Source organism: Sorex fumeus, unplaced genomic scaffold (genome assembly GCF_029834395.1).
Source record: "Sorex fumeus unplaced genomic scaffold, SorFum_2.1 ptg000002l, whole genome shotgun sequence".
Taxonomy (NCBI): Eukaryota; Metazoa; Chordata; class Mammalia; order Eulipotyphla; family Soricidae; genus Sorex; species Sorex fumeus.
In genome coordinates, this window is record NW_026606059.1 from 49838840 (window position 1) to 49855434 (window position 16595).

The 16595-nt window shown below is 44.8% G+C and overlaps 1 protein-coding gene across 4 annotated transcripts in view; it reads left to right on the forward strand.

Moving 5' to 3' along the window:
* The window catches only part of ASAP1 (ArfGAP with SH3 domain, ankyrin repeat and PH domain 1), a 391490-nt gene that overhangs the window by 38216 nt on the left and 336679 nt on the right, over positions 1 to 16595 (forward strand). For all 4 annotated transcript variants that reach the window (XM_056107587.1, XM_056107666.1, XM_056107767.1 and 1 more), the window contains exon 2: positions 8881 to 8966. In XM_056107587.1, coding sequence (XP_055963562.1) covers positions 8908 to 8966 — 59 coding nt within the window. In that variant the 5' untranslated portion in view covers positions 8881 to 8907. The remainder of the gene's footprint in view (positions 1 to 8880; positions 8967 to 16595) is intronic.

Sequence of the window (16595 nt, forward strand, 5' to 3'; positions counted from 1 at the left end):
TCTCTATTCCAGCTGCCTTCTCCATCCTGCTAGTGAGACAGGCTTCCAAACATGGAGCAATCTTCCTGGCCCTTGTGTCTACTGGCAGACAAGTTTCTTACCCTCTGAGTTGCAGCTTTAAAAAAATAAGAATTTGGGGCATCTTGTGGGCAATGCTCAAGAGTCCCAGGGACACCTTCAGACAGTTCTTGGCCAACTGGGCCAGTGGTTCAATGAGTAGGCCCAGGGAGGCAGTGTTGCTCAGCCCTGCAGTGCCGGACATGACCAACACCACCCCAGCAGGATGGGGGCCTCCTGTGCATGTTCAAGGACTGCGTGCTGCAGTCATTTAATTGGGTTAGGCTGCAGGCAAGGCTCCTTAATCCCTGTACTACTTCTCTGGTCCCAGCTTCTGTGTTTTGTAAGAAGGTTGTGAGGATTCAATGATTAATGATACTAATAATAATTAATATTGCCTCCACAGCTGGCTACTGATTTATTTATCAGCTACTGGAATCCAAGCCTTTTGCATATTGCTTCAATCACTACTGCACACAGTGACACACAGAGAAGTAGTATGTAGTAGTGTGTATGTATGCAGTAGTAGTATGTAGTAGGAACTTGTTTTTGTTTAATTTTGTTTTAGGGCCACACCCAACGGTGCTCAGGGTTTACTCCTGACTGCACTCAGGGATCACTCTTGGCAGCCTCAGGGACCATATGGGGGTGCATGAAGGGTAGACACCCTACCCCTGTACTCTGGCCCTGAAGCTTTCTCTTTCTAGTCTAGTTGTACTTCTACTAGGGCCAACTTTTAGTAATAAGTGAAAGGGAAATCTAGCAAAGAATCTATTGCTGTTAGCCCATGTCCAGAATGTAGTTGATTTTCCATATTTCTTCAAATGAATAAACAGTGAATGAATAGTTCCTTATGATTATGGATGATCTATTGTTCTTGACTTTGTCTTCAAGCCTCATTAAGGTACCTGACAGTACCTGACACATGGTAGGTGTAAAATAAATACTGAGGGGATGAATGCAAAGTGAAATTTTCTTTATTACTAATAATTTCCTGATTCTAAGAAAACCAGGTTTATTAAAGTGGATCATTGGTCACATCCTAATAAAAACCATTCCAGAAAGGAAATAATACCCTTTAAAAAACTCAATAGTATTTCTCTCTAGATGTTGGGATGATGAACCAGTCTTGTGCATTAATATTTTCTTAGTGGACTGGAATTACTTTCAAACCTAGAAAGAAATAGCTCGAGATAAAAATCAGTCTCAACGACTAAATAGGTGCAAAGACAGTGTGTGATGAGATGCTGACACTGATACAGATGGTCTATGTAAATACTAAAACCTAATTAAAGTGGACTTGAACTCAAAGAGGCAGGATGTGAACTCTCTTTGGTGTTGCACCTTGCACAGCTCCTTCACACATCGTATCTCTGGAGTTCACACCAGACTGGTGACGCAGGCCAGACAAGAATTGTTGACCTCATTTGACAAACGGGACCCAAGAGCCAGTCTCCTGAATGAGGACAAGACTCTGTTTAGGAGCAGAACTGGATTGGAACTCAGAGCATTTGATTTTCAGCCTAACAGTCTTTCTGCTTGGTTGCAGTAGCCTCTCATGAATTCTCATTGAAAGGGATTCAGGGAAGAGTGGTGGTGGGTTGGTGAAGTTGAGACTTAGGTGATAACTGCTTCTGAGGGTCTGCAAGACCCTTCATTATTTTAAAATTTAAATTTATTATATTTTTAATTGAATTGCAGTGAGATACACAGTTACAGAGTTATTTATAATTGGGTTTCAGTCACATAATGCAAGACCTTTCTATGGCAGGGAAACCTGCCTTGGACTTTCAGGATTAGACAACCTTTGTTGGAACCCCAGCATGCCACACACTTTCTGAGAGACGTTCCCCCCACTCCCCACCCATTTCTCTGAGTCTTGATTTGCACATCTACAAAGTTGCCCAGTCTCCATCTTGGGGGATTGCTGTGAGGGGCAAAATGGCATAGATAGGTAGGTAGATGCTTTACAAAAGATAGCTCTGCTAGTTTTCATCATGCCTGTGATGTCTGTATATATGGCTTTTGTGTTTTCTGATCTTTGATGTTCATCGGTGCTCATAAATTACTGTTCCCATGTATATTACTTTATCCTCAATATTGAGAAACTCAGAATTTCAATGGCTTGTTTCATAGCACAACTAATTTTTGTGTTCATGGGTCTATGGGACAATTGGTTTGGCCAATCTAAGTTGGGCTTCACTGGTTTTGACTAGACTACTGATTGGGTTCAGATCTATTCCCCACATGTTCAACTTAGGTTTCAGACTGAAAGGCTGCAGCTGAAGGTGGCTGGGGAGATATAACCCTTTCATAGCCTATCACAGAAGTACATGGACTAATGTGTGACCAGTACATTGTCACTTCATTTTTACATCAGAGAGCAGTTCCCTTCTAGAATCCAGCCAGGCAGAGAAATTGCAGCCATTTTTCCAGAGTGGGTTGCACATGGTCAGAAAACCAAACTCAAAGATGTATAAGTTCAGGTTGGGAATGAATAATTTGTAATGGTGATTCAGTCCACATACTGTCTCAGTTTACACAGTTCAGTAAAGCATAGAGAACAAATGAAAAGCAAGTGAAGGACTAGACTGGCTATGGCACTAATTCTGCAAGGAACTGGACCTTGTTGATTTATAGATGTGTACCCAGTCAAATTGTGATTAGGAAGTGAAATATTGTAGGAACCTCCTAGTGTGATTTGAGAGAATATGCATTTATTCCTATGCTGAACAGTTGACCAAGTGACTTATGAAACATTTTGTTTCTATATATTTAAAATTCTTCATCAATATAGGTTAAAAAATCCCTAAAAGATCTAAAAATGATCAACTCGAGACCAAATAAAGCACTACCTGGAGCAACCCCTGACACAGAGAAATATTCCCTGAGCATCAGACCCAAATACTAAAGGTTAGCAAACCAGATTCAGTAATACATTTAAAAGTCATGTATGGGGGCTGGAGCAATAGCACAGCAGGTAGGGCGTTTGCCTTACATGCGGCCAACCCGGGTTCGATTCCCAGCATCCCATATGGTCCCCCGAGCACTGCCAGGAGTGATTCCTGAGTGCAGAGCCAGGAGTAACCCCTGAGCATCGCCAGGTGTGACCCAAAAAGCAAAAAAAAAAAAAAAAGTCATGTTTGTGAGGATGAGTCATCATATGAGAATCCAGCAATGTGATGCATCAAATAAAAAAGAAAGATAAAATTCATGTCATCACAATGATGCAGATACAGAGTAAGCATTTGATGAGATTAGACAACCATTTATGATTTAAGAAAACTTCATAGAATAGTATATCTAGCATCATACTTTAGGAAAAACCTGAAAACTTTTCAACTAAAGTGAGGAACAGAACCAGATACCTTTACCATTTTTGTTTGACCTAATGTTGAAAGTCCTGTCCAGAGTAATTAAGCAAGAAAAAGAAATAAAAACCATCTGGATTGGGAAGGAAGAAATAAAACTGTCCACAGATGTAATAGTGCTGTGTACAGGAAGTCCTAAATATTTCACCAAATAATTGTTTGCCTTGCACGCAGCAGACCTGGTCAACCCAGGTTCGATTCCTCCACCCCTCTCAGAGAGCCCAGCAAACTACCGAGAGTATCTTACCCTCCCGGCAAAGCCTGGCAAGCTCCCTGTGATGTATTCAATATGCCAAACACAGTAACAGCCGTCACAATGGAGGCGTGATGTTACTGGGCCCCCTCGAGCAAATCGATGAACAATGGGAGGACAGTGACAATGACAGTTGTTATATGTAGTAAATGAAGAGAGTTGAGTAGCATACTACAAAATCAATTCACAAAAATTGTTGTTTCTATTTACAAACGTTGAACCAGGAGAAAGAAAAATGAAGAAAATGCCATTACTGTATATGTATATGTATACTGTATAGATACATGTATTTGTATTATTGTATGTGATAACATCAAAAAGAATAAATTTAGTTGAAATAAAATTAACTATGGCTGACCCTGGAGAGAGATAGCACAACAGGCTGGGTGCTTGCCTTGCACGCAGCTGACGTGGGTTCAATCCCTAGCATCTTATATGGTTGCCTGGGGATTGCCAGGAATAATTCCTGAGTGCATAGCCTGATCATTGCTGGGTGTGACCCTAGAACAAAACAAAGCAAAAAGTAACCAAAGCAGAGATGGACTGTATACTTAAAGAATAGGGAAATGTTGAAAGAAGTGGAAGGGGCTGTTGAATTATACAGCCTTTTGCTTTGCAGATAGCTAGCCATGATTCAAACCCTCAGTATCACATACGGTCCCTTGAGCAATTTTAGGGGTCACTCCTGAGCACACATATAGGAGTAGTCCCTGCACACAGTTGAATATGCCCACTCCATTAAAAAAAAATGGAATAAAACACAAATGAATGAAAGACCTTCTGCTGTGACGGATCAGAAAAATCTCTGTTATTCATAGTATATAGATTTAATACAATTTCTACTAAGATCCCAATGGCATTCTTTGGTGGGGGCCTTCCAAGCAGTGCTCCAGGAATCCAAAAGCCACTCCTGGAAATACAAGGACAGCCAGGTCAGTGCTAGGGCTTGGTAGTGCAGTGCGGCTTGGGCCCAGCATTGCCAGAGTCACCAGAGTTAAACCAACAGTTCTTGGGCAGGGAGGTCATTTGATGCTAGGATTCAAACTCTAGACCATGCATATGCAAGGCATGCGTCTCTCGATCTCCCTGCCTCCCTAGGTCCCTGTTCTATGACTTCAAGGTGATCTGCAAAGCTGCAGTAATCAAAGCAGTATGGTGCAGGAGTAATGACAGACAGGTGGAGATAATTCTCCCACCCCTCTCAGAGAGCTCGGCAAGCTACCAAGAGTATCCTGCCCACACGGCTGAGCCTGACAAGCTCCCCGTGGCGTATTTGATATGCCAAACACAGTAACAACAAGTCTCACAATGGAGATGTTACTGGTGCCTGCTCGAGCAAATCAATGAACAATGGGAGGACAGTATTACAGTGCTACAGTACATATATGTAAAAAACCTACATATATATGTACATCTAATGAGTACAAACACATGATGGTGAAAGAAAAATCAACAAATAGTGCTGGGAAAACTGGACAGCTACATGCAGGAGAATTATGCTAGAACACTATATTATGTCATTTTTGAAAATGAATTAAAAATAGGCTAATGAGTGAACATAAGATTTGAAACCACAAAATTCAGAGAAAAAAACAATCAAATCTTTATATCAGCTTTAATGATATCTTTGTTGATTTGACTCCAATAGCTAAAGAAATGAAAGAGAATAATAAGTAAATAGGCATACAGCAAACTCAAAAACTCTCCACAGTGAAATAGCCAACTGAAAGGTAGAAGTTATTTTCCCATGTGTCTTAGCATATACGTAATGGAATACTACTCAGCTATAATAAAAGATGAAGTCATGCATTTTGCTACAACATGAATGAACCTGGAGAGTATTATGTTGAGTGAAATCAGTCGGAAAGAGGAACAGATTCAGAATGATCTCTCTTATATGTGGGATATGAAGAAACCTTGTAGGGTAACATCAAATGCCCACTGGTAATAGAAATGAGGAGCAGGAGGACTGGTCTTTAGTAGGAAGCTTCGCACTGGGGCAGGGGGAAGGGGGATATACTTGAGAAGGGAACAATAAAACAGCGGGGAAGGGGAAAAGTGCCTGCCTCAGAGGTAGGCTGGGGTGTGGGAGGTAAATGGGGGACGTTGGTGTAGGGTAGTAGGCACTGGTGAAGGGATTGGTGTTGGAACTATACATGCCCGAAACTCAATCATGAATATCTTTGCAACTTCATAATTCACAGTGATTCAGCTTTAAAAAAATATTTAAGCACATTGTACGACTTAACAACAAAAAATTTCACAGTTCCATTAAAAAATGAGCAGAGAATCTTTATAGATGTTTCATCAAAGAAGGCATACAGATGGGCAATGGACTGGTGAAAGGTGTCCTGTATCACTCACTAAGAAAATACACAACTCAATAACATTTCATTGTGTGTATATACCACCCTTCGCTTATCCACTTATCCCTTAGTGAACGTTTCGGTGAATTTGCAATTTCTGGTTATTGTGAATAGTGCTCCTATGAACAAGTGAGAACAAGCATTTGTTTTAGTGATAGTTTCAAATTCTTTTTGTGTCTATATCTAGGAGTGGAATTGCTAGGTCATACAATAATTCTGTATTTAATTTTTTTTTCTTCTTGGGTCACACCCAGTGATGCACAGGGTTACTCCTGGCTCATGCACTCAGGAATTATTCCTGGCAGTGCTCGGGGGACCAAATGGGATGCTGAAAATCGAACCCGGGTCAGCCACATGCAAGGCAAACGCCCTACCTGCTGTGCTATCACTCCAGTCCCTGTATTTAATTTTTGAGGAACCGTGAGACTTTTCTACAATAATTAAACTATTTTACATTCTTTCAATATATAAAATTACCAATTCTCCATATGTCCCTAGCCTATTGGGCCTGAAGAGACAGTACAGTGAATAAAGTGTTTGCCTTAAATGTTAAGAAAAAAAAAAAGAAAGAAAAAGAAAATGCACACAGTGGGTCCTAAGAGTGGGTAAGGCATTGGCCTTGCATGTGGCCAGTCTGGGTTTGGTCCCTTTGACCCCATATGGTCCCCTGAGCCCTCCTGAAGGGATCTCTGAGTGCAGAGCCAGGAATAAGGTTTGAACACCAGTGGGTATGGCCCCAAAAATGGAAAAAAAAAAGGGAAGGGAGGAAGGGAGAGAGGGAGGAAGAGAGGGAGGGAGGGAGGGAGGGAGGAAATGCACACTAAAACCTGGGTAAGAATTTTATGTTTGTTCGAATGGCTGCAAGCAAAAAACCAAGAAACAAGAAATGTGGGGGAGGATGTGGATTGAAAGGAACTCTTATATATGATTGGTAAGGATGTTGGTATAGCCACAATAAAAAATAGTATGGAGGTTTCTAAAAAAAGGTAAAGTAAAAAGTAAAGGCCCTCCCGTTGTTCATTGATTTGCTCGAGCGGGCCCAGTAATGTCTCCATTGGAGACTTTGTTGTTACTGTGTTTGGCATATCGAATACATCACGGGGAGCTTGCCAGGCTCTGCCATGCGGGCGAGATACTCTCGGTAGCTTGCCGGGCTCTCCGAGAGGGGCGGAGGAATCGAACTCGGGTCGGCCATGTTGGCTGCTGCGTTCCCCTGCTAGAACCTCCAAACAAGCTCTCTAAAAAATAAAAAACAACTTAAAAAAGAATTGCTGTAGAATCCTACAACCCCTTTTCTTGGTAGTTACCCAGAGGCCATGGAAACATTCATTCAAGAAGATACATAGACCTCTAAGTTGACTTAGCATTATTTATAGTCTTCAAATGTGGAAACAATCCAGGAAACTGACGACTGTGTGATTAGATGAGGAAGGTGTGGTGTAGATGTCTAATAGTACTTAACTGTTTATAAAGATGACATCTTGACCAGAGATGCAGCTTAACAGGCTGAGCTTGGGGTTGGCTTACGGAGACCCAGGTTCGAACCCCAGCACCGCATGTTCCTCTGAGGAATGCCAGGAGCGGTCCCTGGGTCCAGAGCTGGGAGCAGCCCCTGAGCAATGGACCTTGTTTCCTCAAATAAAGATGAAATCTTGACATTTGCAACAACATAGATAGTCCTTGAAGGAATTGTGCCAAGTGAAATAGTCAGGAAGAGAAAGATTAACATCACGTGGTTTTACTCTTTCGTGGAATGTGAAGAAACAAAGCAAATGATCATCTGACACGGAAACAGCCCTTAGACTCTGACAACAGATGGTGGATTACCCAAAGCTCCAGGCCTGTGCTGGAACTGGTAGAAGGGCTGGTTGACAGTGGGTGTGGTGTGACATCATGAGAAGCTTCCCTGGAGCTGTCTAATTCCCTCCATTTAGAAGCAAAGTCAAAGAAGAATAAAACTCGTGTTGCTGTGTTGTGGAGGCACAGATTGAAGAGGGAGAATTGTCGATGAGGGGAGAGCAGTTCTGGAAGCTGGTAGTGACTCAGGGGCAGAGGATGGTGGCGTGCGTGTGGCTGCTTCAGTGGAGATGGAGGAGGAACAGGTTGGGAGAGCTTCAGGTGGGAGGAGGACGTGGCTGGTGGAAAGAACAGTCATGGGAACAAACGAGGTGGTGGGTTAGGAATGATCTTGTTAGGAGTGAGGGAGCCCTTACAAGCCTTAACAGCTGTCCTGAGGTAGGGGTTCCTGGAGAAGGACCAGGCAGTTCGCTTGCCTGACCTTGCTTTCACACCTTCACATGTGCCCTAGATTTTGCAGGTCTGAAGCTGTTTCCTTATGTAACACCTTTTATCCCACACTTCCTGGGCTCTGTGCACCGCGCAGTTTAATTAAGCTTGGGTATGCATGAATTAATTAACATCTTTCCTTGAGTTACAGGGACTGTCCTGAAGTCTGTACATGCATCTCTAGCTGCGTCTTTCCTGAGGCTGGCTGTGAGCACACATGGCTGCAAGCATCTGTCTGTCTGTCTGGCCCACATGTCAGCGCCTTTTCATATCATGTGTAGGAACTTGAATCTAGGGGAGTTAATGACCAGCAAATCACTCTCTGATGTACAACTAGAATGCAAGGATTCCTGAGCCCCTGCATGGGGCCATCAGCTCTGCCATGTAGAGTGGAGCTTCTTAGCTGTTTTTCTTCACATTCCTGGACAGTGTAAGAATATTCCCGACCAGGGTGCTAGCTGCCCCATGTATTAGATGGAGACACTGTCTTCTACTTAAGGCCCACTGGATGACTCTTGTTCCCTTTTCTCTTGCTTCCCCCATCCAGGTAATTTTCTGATGTGACGGCTGAGACATGAGATCTTCAGCCTCCAGGCTCTCTAGTTTTTCGTCAAGAGATTCACTATGGAATCGGTGAGTGGTCACAGCTTCCACTGTTACTACTACTCGTCATGACTATTCTTCCCATTACTACTTCGTTGCCCACCGCTGTTGCTTTTACTATCACAAATATTCTTGTATGCACTACTGCTATTACTACTACTTACTGTTCCTATTATTACTCTTCTGGTTCCACTGCTGCAGTGTCTACTACTATTGCAACTACTGTTTCTATTAGAAATCCTCCTACATCTGCTATTACTACTGTTACCACAACTACTACTTCTATTACTAGTTCTGTGCCAAGTATTGCTGACTTCTATTATTCTGTTGTTGTAAATTCTTTTGCATATGCTATTACTACTGCCTACCATGATGATTACTTCAATTAATACTTCTTTTACTACTGATAGTATTACTCCTCCTCCTTCTCCTTTTACTACTAGCATTTTTTTTGCCAGGTACTCTGCACATAGTCTCTAATTTTTTGTTTGTTTTGGGGCCATACTGGCGATGCTCAGAGCTTACTCGTGGCTCTGCACTCAGGAATTACTTCAGGGCTCAGGGTACCAAATGGGATGCGGGGGATTAAACCCAGGTTGTTCAGGTGTAAGGCAAGCTCCCTGCCAACTGCCCTATTGCTTCGACCCATAGCCTGTAAATGTGATGCTTATAAGTGGTAGGCATTGTTTTTCCAAATGAAGACAAGAGTCAGAGAGGATCAGTAATTTGCCAGATTGCAAGCATCTAGCAGGATGGTGGCTTACCTGGCTGGATTGGGGATAGTCATCAGAAAGGAGAGTGAGATATGTCTCTGAGATTTTGCAAATGTTTTGTCTCTCGATTATATGAGGGTACAAATTCCTTGACTGGTACACTTATGACATAGATACTTAAAAATATTTTTTTTATTTTTTAATGAATCACCGTGAGTTAGTTACAGACTTACAAACTTTCATGTTTATGTTTCAGTCATACAGTGATCGAGTACCCATCCCTCCACCCGTGCCTGTTCTCCACGACCAATGTTCCCAGTATCCCTCCCATTCTTCATGTGTTCACGGGATACCAAAATAGAGAGGCAGAGGAAGTAGCTTAGTAGTAGAGCACTTGCCTTGCATATGTGGGGCCTGGGTTCAGTCCCTGACACCATAAAAAAAAATAAATAAAATGAGAACCTGTAGAGGAAAAGAGAAATATTGAAGCAGACAGGGGTTGGAACCTGAATGAAATTTACACCTGCCAAATTCCAAAGTTCATGTTTTCTTGACTATCTCATAAACCCCAAACCTTTATCTGTCTTTGTTGTTTCATTCTTTTCTCATGTTCCAGGAACTCAGGGTACTCTTCGAGACACAGTGATGTAGATAGTGGATATGCCCCATCCTCATGATACATTCTGAGGAAAAGGAAAGTGGTACATTCTACATGGGCAGCCATGTGGCTGGGTTCTCTGGGATGCCTGGGGGCCACAGGAACCCTAGAATAACCCAACCACGCAGGGCCAATAACACAGGTAGCCATCTTACTTGATCAGAAGAGTTTTAACATCAGGGTGAGCTCACCACCTGAGGGCCATCTCTTGAAGTATTGGGCTGTGCCCAGTGTCTCCTGCTCCCTGGTGTGGAGAAGGGGTTGTAATTCTTTTTCATGTCTCTGTGACGGTTGTTTACTTAGCCCTGGCCTTGAAGGAGCTAGGGGCATGCTGGAGGGGCCTGGGCAGTCTGGAGGCACCCACAGGAGCTGAGGGCAGACACCACTTGCTTTGTATGTTTCATGATTAAAATTGATGTACAAATGCGTAAGGCCACTCTCTCGCCCCAACTCCTCACAATGCACCTGGCATCCATGGAAAGGCCCAGATCCAGGGGAATAAAGAACAAGATATTTCCTCTTTTTTTTTTTTGTTTTTTGGTCACACCCAGCGATGCACAGGGGTTACTCCTGGCTCTCCCTCAGGAATTACTTCTGGTGGTGCCCGGGGACCATTTTGGATGCTGGCAATCAAACCTGGGTCGGTCATGTGCAAGGCAAATGCCCTACCCACAGTGCTATCGCTCCAGCCCCAATATTTCCTCTTTTTCACCTCAGATGCCCACCACCAGGACAGCAGGGGACAGCAGCTGAAAGTAGAATTGAAATCTGAGCACAGTAGAAATCAGATGACCTGAAGGGGTTTCTTCCATGTATAGAAGGAAACTCACCTAAACGTCAGACCCCTCAGGCTCTGAACAACCTCCGCAGCTCTCCTTTGCAAAGGTCAAGATGGTTGTCCTGTCACTGTCAGTCTATCAGCTCAGATTGAATTTCTTTGAGTCCAGCTGATGTCCCTTTTTGGCCGCAGGGCAGAGGTCAGGAATGAATGTCACATAAGGATGGGAAATGTATCTCGTGACTCGAAGGCAGAGGCACTGACCTCTCAACTCTGAGCTGCATTTCTCACATTTTTGGAGGGGTTGGGAAGTCTTATGATCTTTGGATGAAAGAGGAAAAAAATGCCTTCTTGGAAAAATAATAGTTTTTCAGTTCCACTTATAAAAGCCTTTGCGATAGACTTAGGACTGTTTAAAATGCAACTGGTCATTCATGGCAGCTCTGCTAGCTCAGTGAGAAGCATGCAAGGAGGACGCTTCTTCCTTACACTGAGAATTGGAAAACTCATCCTGGTCTTGTTTCCTTTCCTCCACCCGCTCAGTTGTTCCCTTCTCTCATGTGACACATCTTGTGCTGTATCCTGGGAAGATTGATGGACAAGTTGATGGTAGAGGGCTTGAAAATATGTGGCTCAGAAGTAGAGACCAGGCCTCTGCCAGGCCTCACATGAATGAAACTCTGCATTCATTTGATCCCAGAACCAAAAACCCTATGACAAACCCAAGACTCATTGCATAACTTAGATAATTCTTTTTTTTTTCTTTTTGGGTCACACCCAGCAATGCACAGGGCTTACTTCTGGTTCTGCACTCAGGAATCACCCCTGGCAGTGCTCAGGGGACCATATGGGATGCTGGGAATCGAACCTGGGTTGGCCATGTGCAAGGCAAACGCCCTACATGCTGTGCTATTGCTCCAGCCCCAGAGATAATTCTTTAATAAGAAGTTTATACATGGACTGGGGAGATAATCTCAACTGGTAAAGCACATGTCTGACCTGTTTAGGGCCCTGTAAGAGGTTCTGAATTCGAGGCCCGGAACTAGCTGGTTAGCTAATCACAGCCCACTGTAGATCTCCAGCACCACCAAGTCCACATCACCTGTGACTGACCCCAGGTTCCTGCCCCCAGCATGTCTGTGTGTGGCCTCATTTATTTTTTTTTAATGGGGCCCAGGTGAGGCACGAGTGATAATACAGTGGTGGGGAGGGCATTTGCCTTGTACTCAACCTAGGTTCATTTCCCTTGTACTCAACCTAAATTTGATTTCCAACTTCCCATGTGGCCCCGCGAGCACTGCCAGGAGTGATTCCTGAGTGCAGAGCCAAGAGTAACTCCTGAGCATCTCTGGGTATGACTCAAAACACACACAAATGGGGGCCAGGGATATGGTTCAGAAGTAGAACATTTACTTTGCACCTGTGGGGCCCGGGATCCCCTGCACCAAAGAAATTTATACATTCTATAAACATTTATTGAGTCTAATTTGAGCCAATCTTGCAGTAGAGATCAAAGACAGAGTACCTCTTCCTGCTGAGTTTTGTCTCCATGAATTTTCCCACTTGTTCACTCAGTCAACTTTTCTGAGCACCTGGTCTATGCCAGGGAACACAGCAGTGGCTCAGGTGAAAGGAACTGAGCTACTGTCTTAATGAGCCTAAAAGACTGTTAACCAGTGACAGCTGCAAAGGACCATAGATGTAGTATACATTTCAGATAGAAATATATTGTCTCTCCACTGTGGAGGCAAAGTCTAAACTCGAGGTATTGACCCTGTCTTGCCCTGCCCAGCCTGCAGGTGAGAACTCTTCCTTGCCTCTCCCCTGTTTCTGATGTTCATAGCAATCCCTGGCATCCCTTGGCTTGTAGCTGTGTCACTTGGGTCTCTATTGTCCCGTGGCTGGCTCCCGGAATCTTCTCTCCTCTCTTAGAAGGAAGCCAGTCATATTGAAGTAAGAGTCACCTACGCCAGTAGGCAATGTTACTTCCCACCTCAACTGCTTCTTATATGCTTTCTTCCTAAACCTGGGATTATTTATTTATTTTTGTGTGTTTCCCACACCTACATGCTGATAGTGGTGGGTTAGCACCCAATGATACCCTCTGATTGCTGGCCTAGAATCTGGATGTTTGGTAGATGCCTTTTGTTGTTGAATTCAAATCAGTTGCCCTTGTTTTTTTTTTTTGGGGGGGGGGTCACACCTGGTGATGCTCAGGGGTTATTACTCCCAGTGGTGCTCGGGGGACCATATGGGATGCTGGGAATTGAACCCTGGTTGGCCGCATGCAAGGCAAAAGCCCTACCTGCTGTGCTATGGCTCCAGCCCCATCAATTGCCCTTGTTAAGTAAATCATGAACATAAATTGCCTGTTTTAGGACTGGGGTGATAGCTCAAATGGTAGACTACCTATTTAGCTATATGTAAGGCCCTACATTTGATCTTTGACACTGCATGGCCCACAGGCTCTGCTGGGTGTGACCCTGGTATGCCCCGCCCCCCAACCCCTGCCCCAAATCATCAGGTCCATACTGCTAGACCAAGCATCTGAAAGTGACTCCAAGCTCTCAGCACCATATGGGATGCTGGGAATTGAACCCTGGTTGGCCGCATGCAAGGCAAAAGCCCTACCTGCTGTGCTATGGCTCCAGCCCCATCAATTGCCCTTGTTAAGTCAATCATGAACATAAATTGGGTGGGTGGTCCCTGCTTTCAAACTGCTAGTTCTAGGTGCTGGAGAGTTAATTCAAGGATTAAGGCACTCACCTTGCGGGCAGCCAACCCAGTTCTATACCTAGTACTGCAATATGGTACCCTGAGCACAGTCAGCAGTGATCCCTGAGCACAGTTACTGGAGTGAGCTCTGAACACTACTGGGTGTGGCTCAAACTTCCCTCCTCCCAACAAAACCAGTTCTTGGCCACTTCCTTGCAGAATTCTTTCGCCAACGTGTCCTCATATGTGTACACAGGTGATTGAAAATTAGACAGGAATTCATGCGTTTTTTTTTTTAAAATCGACCTTTGTTTCTGTTTTCAGATGACTCTTTACTGGAGCATCCAACATGTTAGGACTTCATGAAAATTATCCTAGGGAAAATAGCAGCCTCCATACCCAGTCCCTCATCGAGTTGATGTGACATTGCTTTAAAGCGGAAACTATGAGTTGATTCATGTATTTTCTCAGATTGGAGAAGTGAACTCTTTCCTCTGTAAAAATGAAAAATGAATCGAGGCGGGGAGCAGGTTGTGTTGGTTACCTTCATGCCAAGAACTCCTGAGAGCTGGTTCCCTGCTCCCAAGGGGCTCTGGCACTCATAAACTGTGACATGTGGTTTCCTGAGAAGCGACAACCTCGGTCACACCTCCCTGGCTTCCGAAGTGAAAATATGCTTGCCACGCTGAGAAACGCTTCTGAGCTGAGCTCAGAAGCTGAAAATAGAGGTTTACAAAGGAACTGCAGACAGGTCATTAAGGAGCCTGGCTGCCGTGAGCGTGCCGGGACCCTCGCTGCTGCCTTTTCATCAGCCCAGGGGTAATTGACTGTTAGCGTGGGAGCCACAGACTGTGGCTGAGGTGAGTCTGCTTCTCACAGCTCCTCCAGGGTGGCGTACAGTTGTCAGGAGTTGCCGAAAGCACGAGTTTGGTAAGAGGGACGATGAGCGGCAGAGACTTCACAAGTAAATCAGCAAGTTGTGATTATGTGTCTGCAGTAAAGCTGGCTCTGCATGCAGGCCTGTGGTTGGGACTGCTGTTTGAATTCCTTTGTGCGCTCCTTCACCTACTTCAGAACTTGGATGGGGAGTGGTGTGAGCAGGCAGGGAGGGACTCTGAGTTCTAGTATTCGCTCACGAGGGAATGGGCCCATCCGATTTAGTTTTGGCTCAGAGAAACCCAGCTCAGACCACCGAGGGCCATAAAGGAATTTACATGCTCACAAGAAAGAAGCATTAAACCAGGGGTAAACACAAAATCAAATCCCCAAAACCTAGACTTGGGAATGATTGGATTCAAAGATTCTCTCTTTCTGTCTCTCTCTCTCTCTCTCTCTGAATTTCTCCCTAACCTTCCTCTCGAGCCATGCTGGCTTTATACCCAGCTTCTTATGTGTGGCTTGTAGAAGCATCTTTAGTAGACCAGTATCCCAGTCCATGCAGAGTTTTTCTTCCAGGAAAAAAAAAAAATCTCAGAATTGGTTTCCATGGGACAGGTTCTGGTTACTGTGGACAGGGTGATGGAGGATTTGGACTAGATGGACTCAAGTCATCCCTGGGAACTAAAGAACTAAGAGCTGAGGCCTTGGGGGACATCCCCAGGGGGACCCAGAAGTGTAATCACCAGTAGAAGGGGGAGGCAAAAGCCCAAATGCCCTCTCTACTAACAGAGGAACTGGAAGCAGAGAGAGACAGTGGCTCATGTTCCATGTACTTCCTTCGGGTATGCCGCAGCATCTCTGCTCTGGCCTTTTAAATTTCATTTTGTTTTAGGCTTTATGCCCAGCTTTACTCCTCATTTATCACTCAGGGATCACTCCTGATGAGATTCAGGGGATCATATGGGGGGGCTTGCTTGTGGATCAAAGCCAGGTTAACTGCATGCAAGGCAAGCACCCCACCTGCTGTACTACCTCTGCTGCTGAATCAATCAAGCTGTGTTTGTGTGTGGTCTGAGTCTGTCCCGTGGTTTCCTCCTTGCTTTTCTGCTCAGTTCATCCCAGTGGATCAGAGACAGAATTAGGACGCCCTGCCCCTGACCTCCCGCCATCCCTCAAGGTCTGGGCCCCGGCCTCTTGGTGACAGCCCCTGCAGCCTTCAGGTTCTTTGCCTGGCAGACAGGTCAGTGGCCTGGGAGGTGGATTAATGTGTCAAAAGGCAGGATACGCTGAAACATGCAAAAGAGTAGTGAGGGGCATCAGGGCAAGTGTTGTGACTCGCTAAGTCTCTCTCTACCCTTGCCCTTGTCTCCCCTGCCCCATGTAGGCCTGGCCTTCTCTCCTTGTCTTCTTTCCAGCCAAGACAGTGGCTCAAGTTCTATCCACTTCCTTAGGATACAGCCAAGCATCTCTCTGCTCTGCTCTGGCCTTTTAAATTTTTTTCTGATTTAGGCTACATCCAGCTATGCTCAGGCTTACTCCTACTTCATCACTCAGGGATTACTCCGGGATGAGGCTCAGAGGATCATAATGGGGTGCTGAAGACCCAAGTGAGGTTGGGTGCATGCAACCTGGATGCATGCATGTTTGTTTTGGTTTGGGGGCCACACCCAGTGGTGCTCAGACCTCATTCCTGGCTCTGCACTCAGAGATTATTCCTGGCAATGCTCAGGGAACCGTGTGGAATGCCCTGGATTGATTCCGCGTCAGCTGTGTGCAAGGCAACCAAGCCCCCTACCTGTTGTATTACTGCTCTGGCCCCAGAGTTCTGGCAGCTTCTTTAAAGAACTCTGCTACTTTCCTGGGCCTGGCCCGATGCTTCCCCCTGGCAGGAACACTCAAGTGCCCACTTCCTTCTC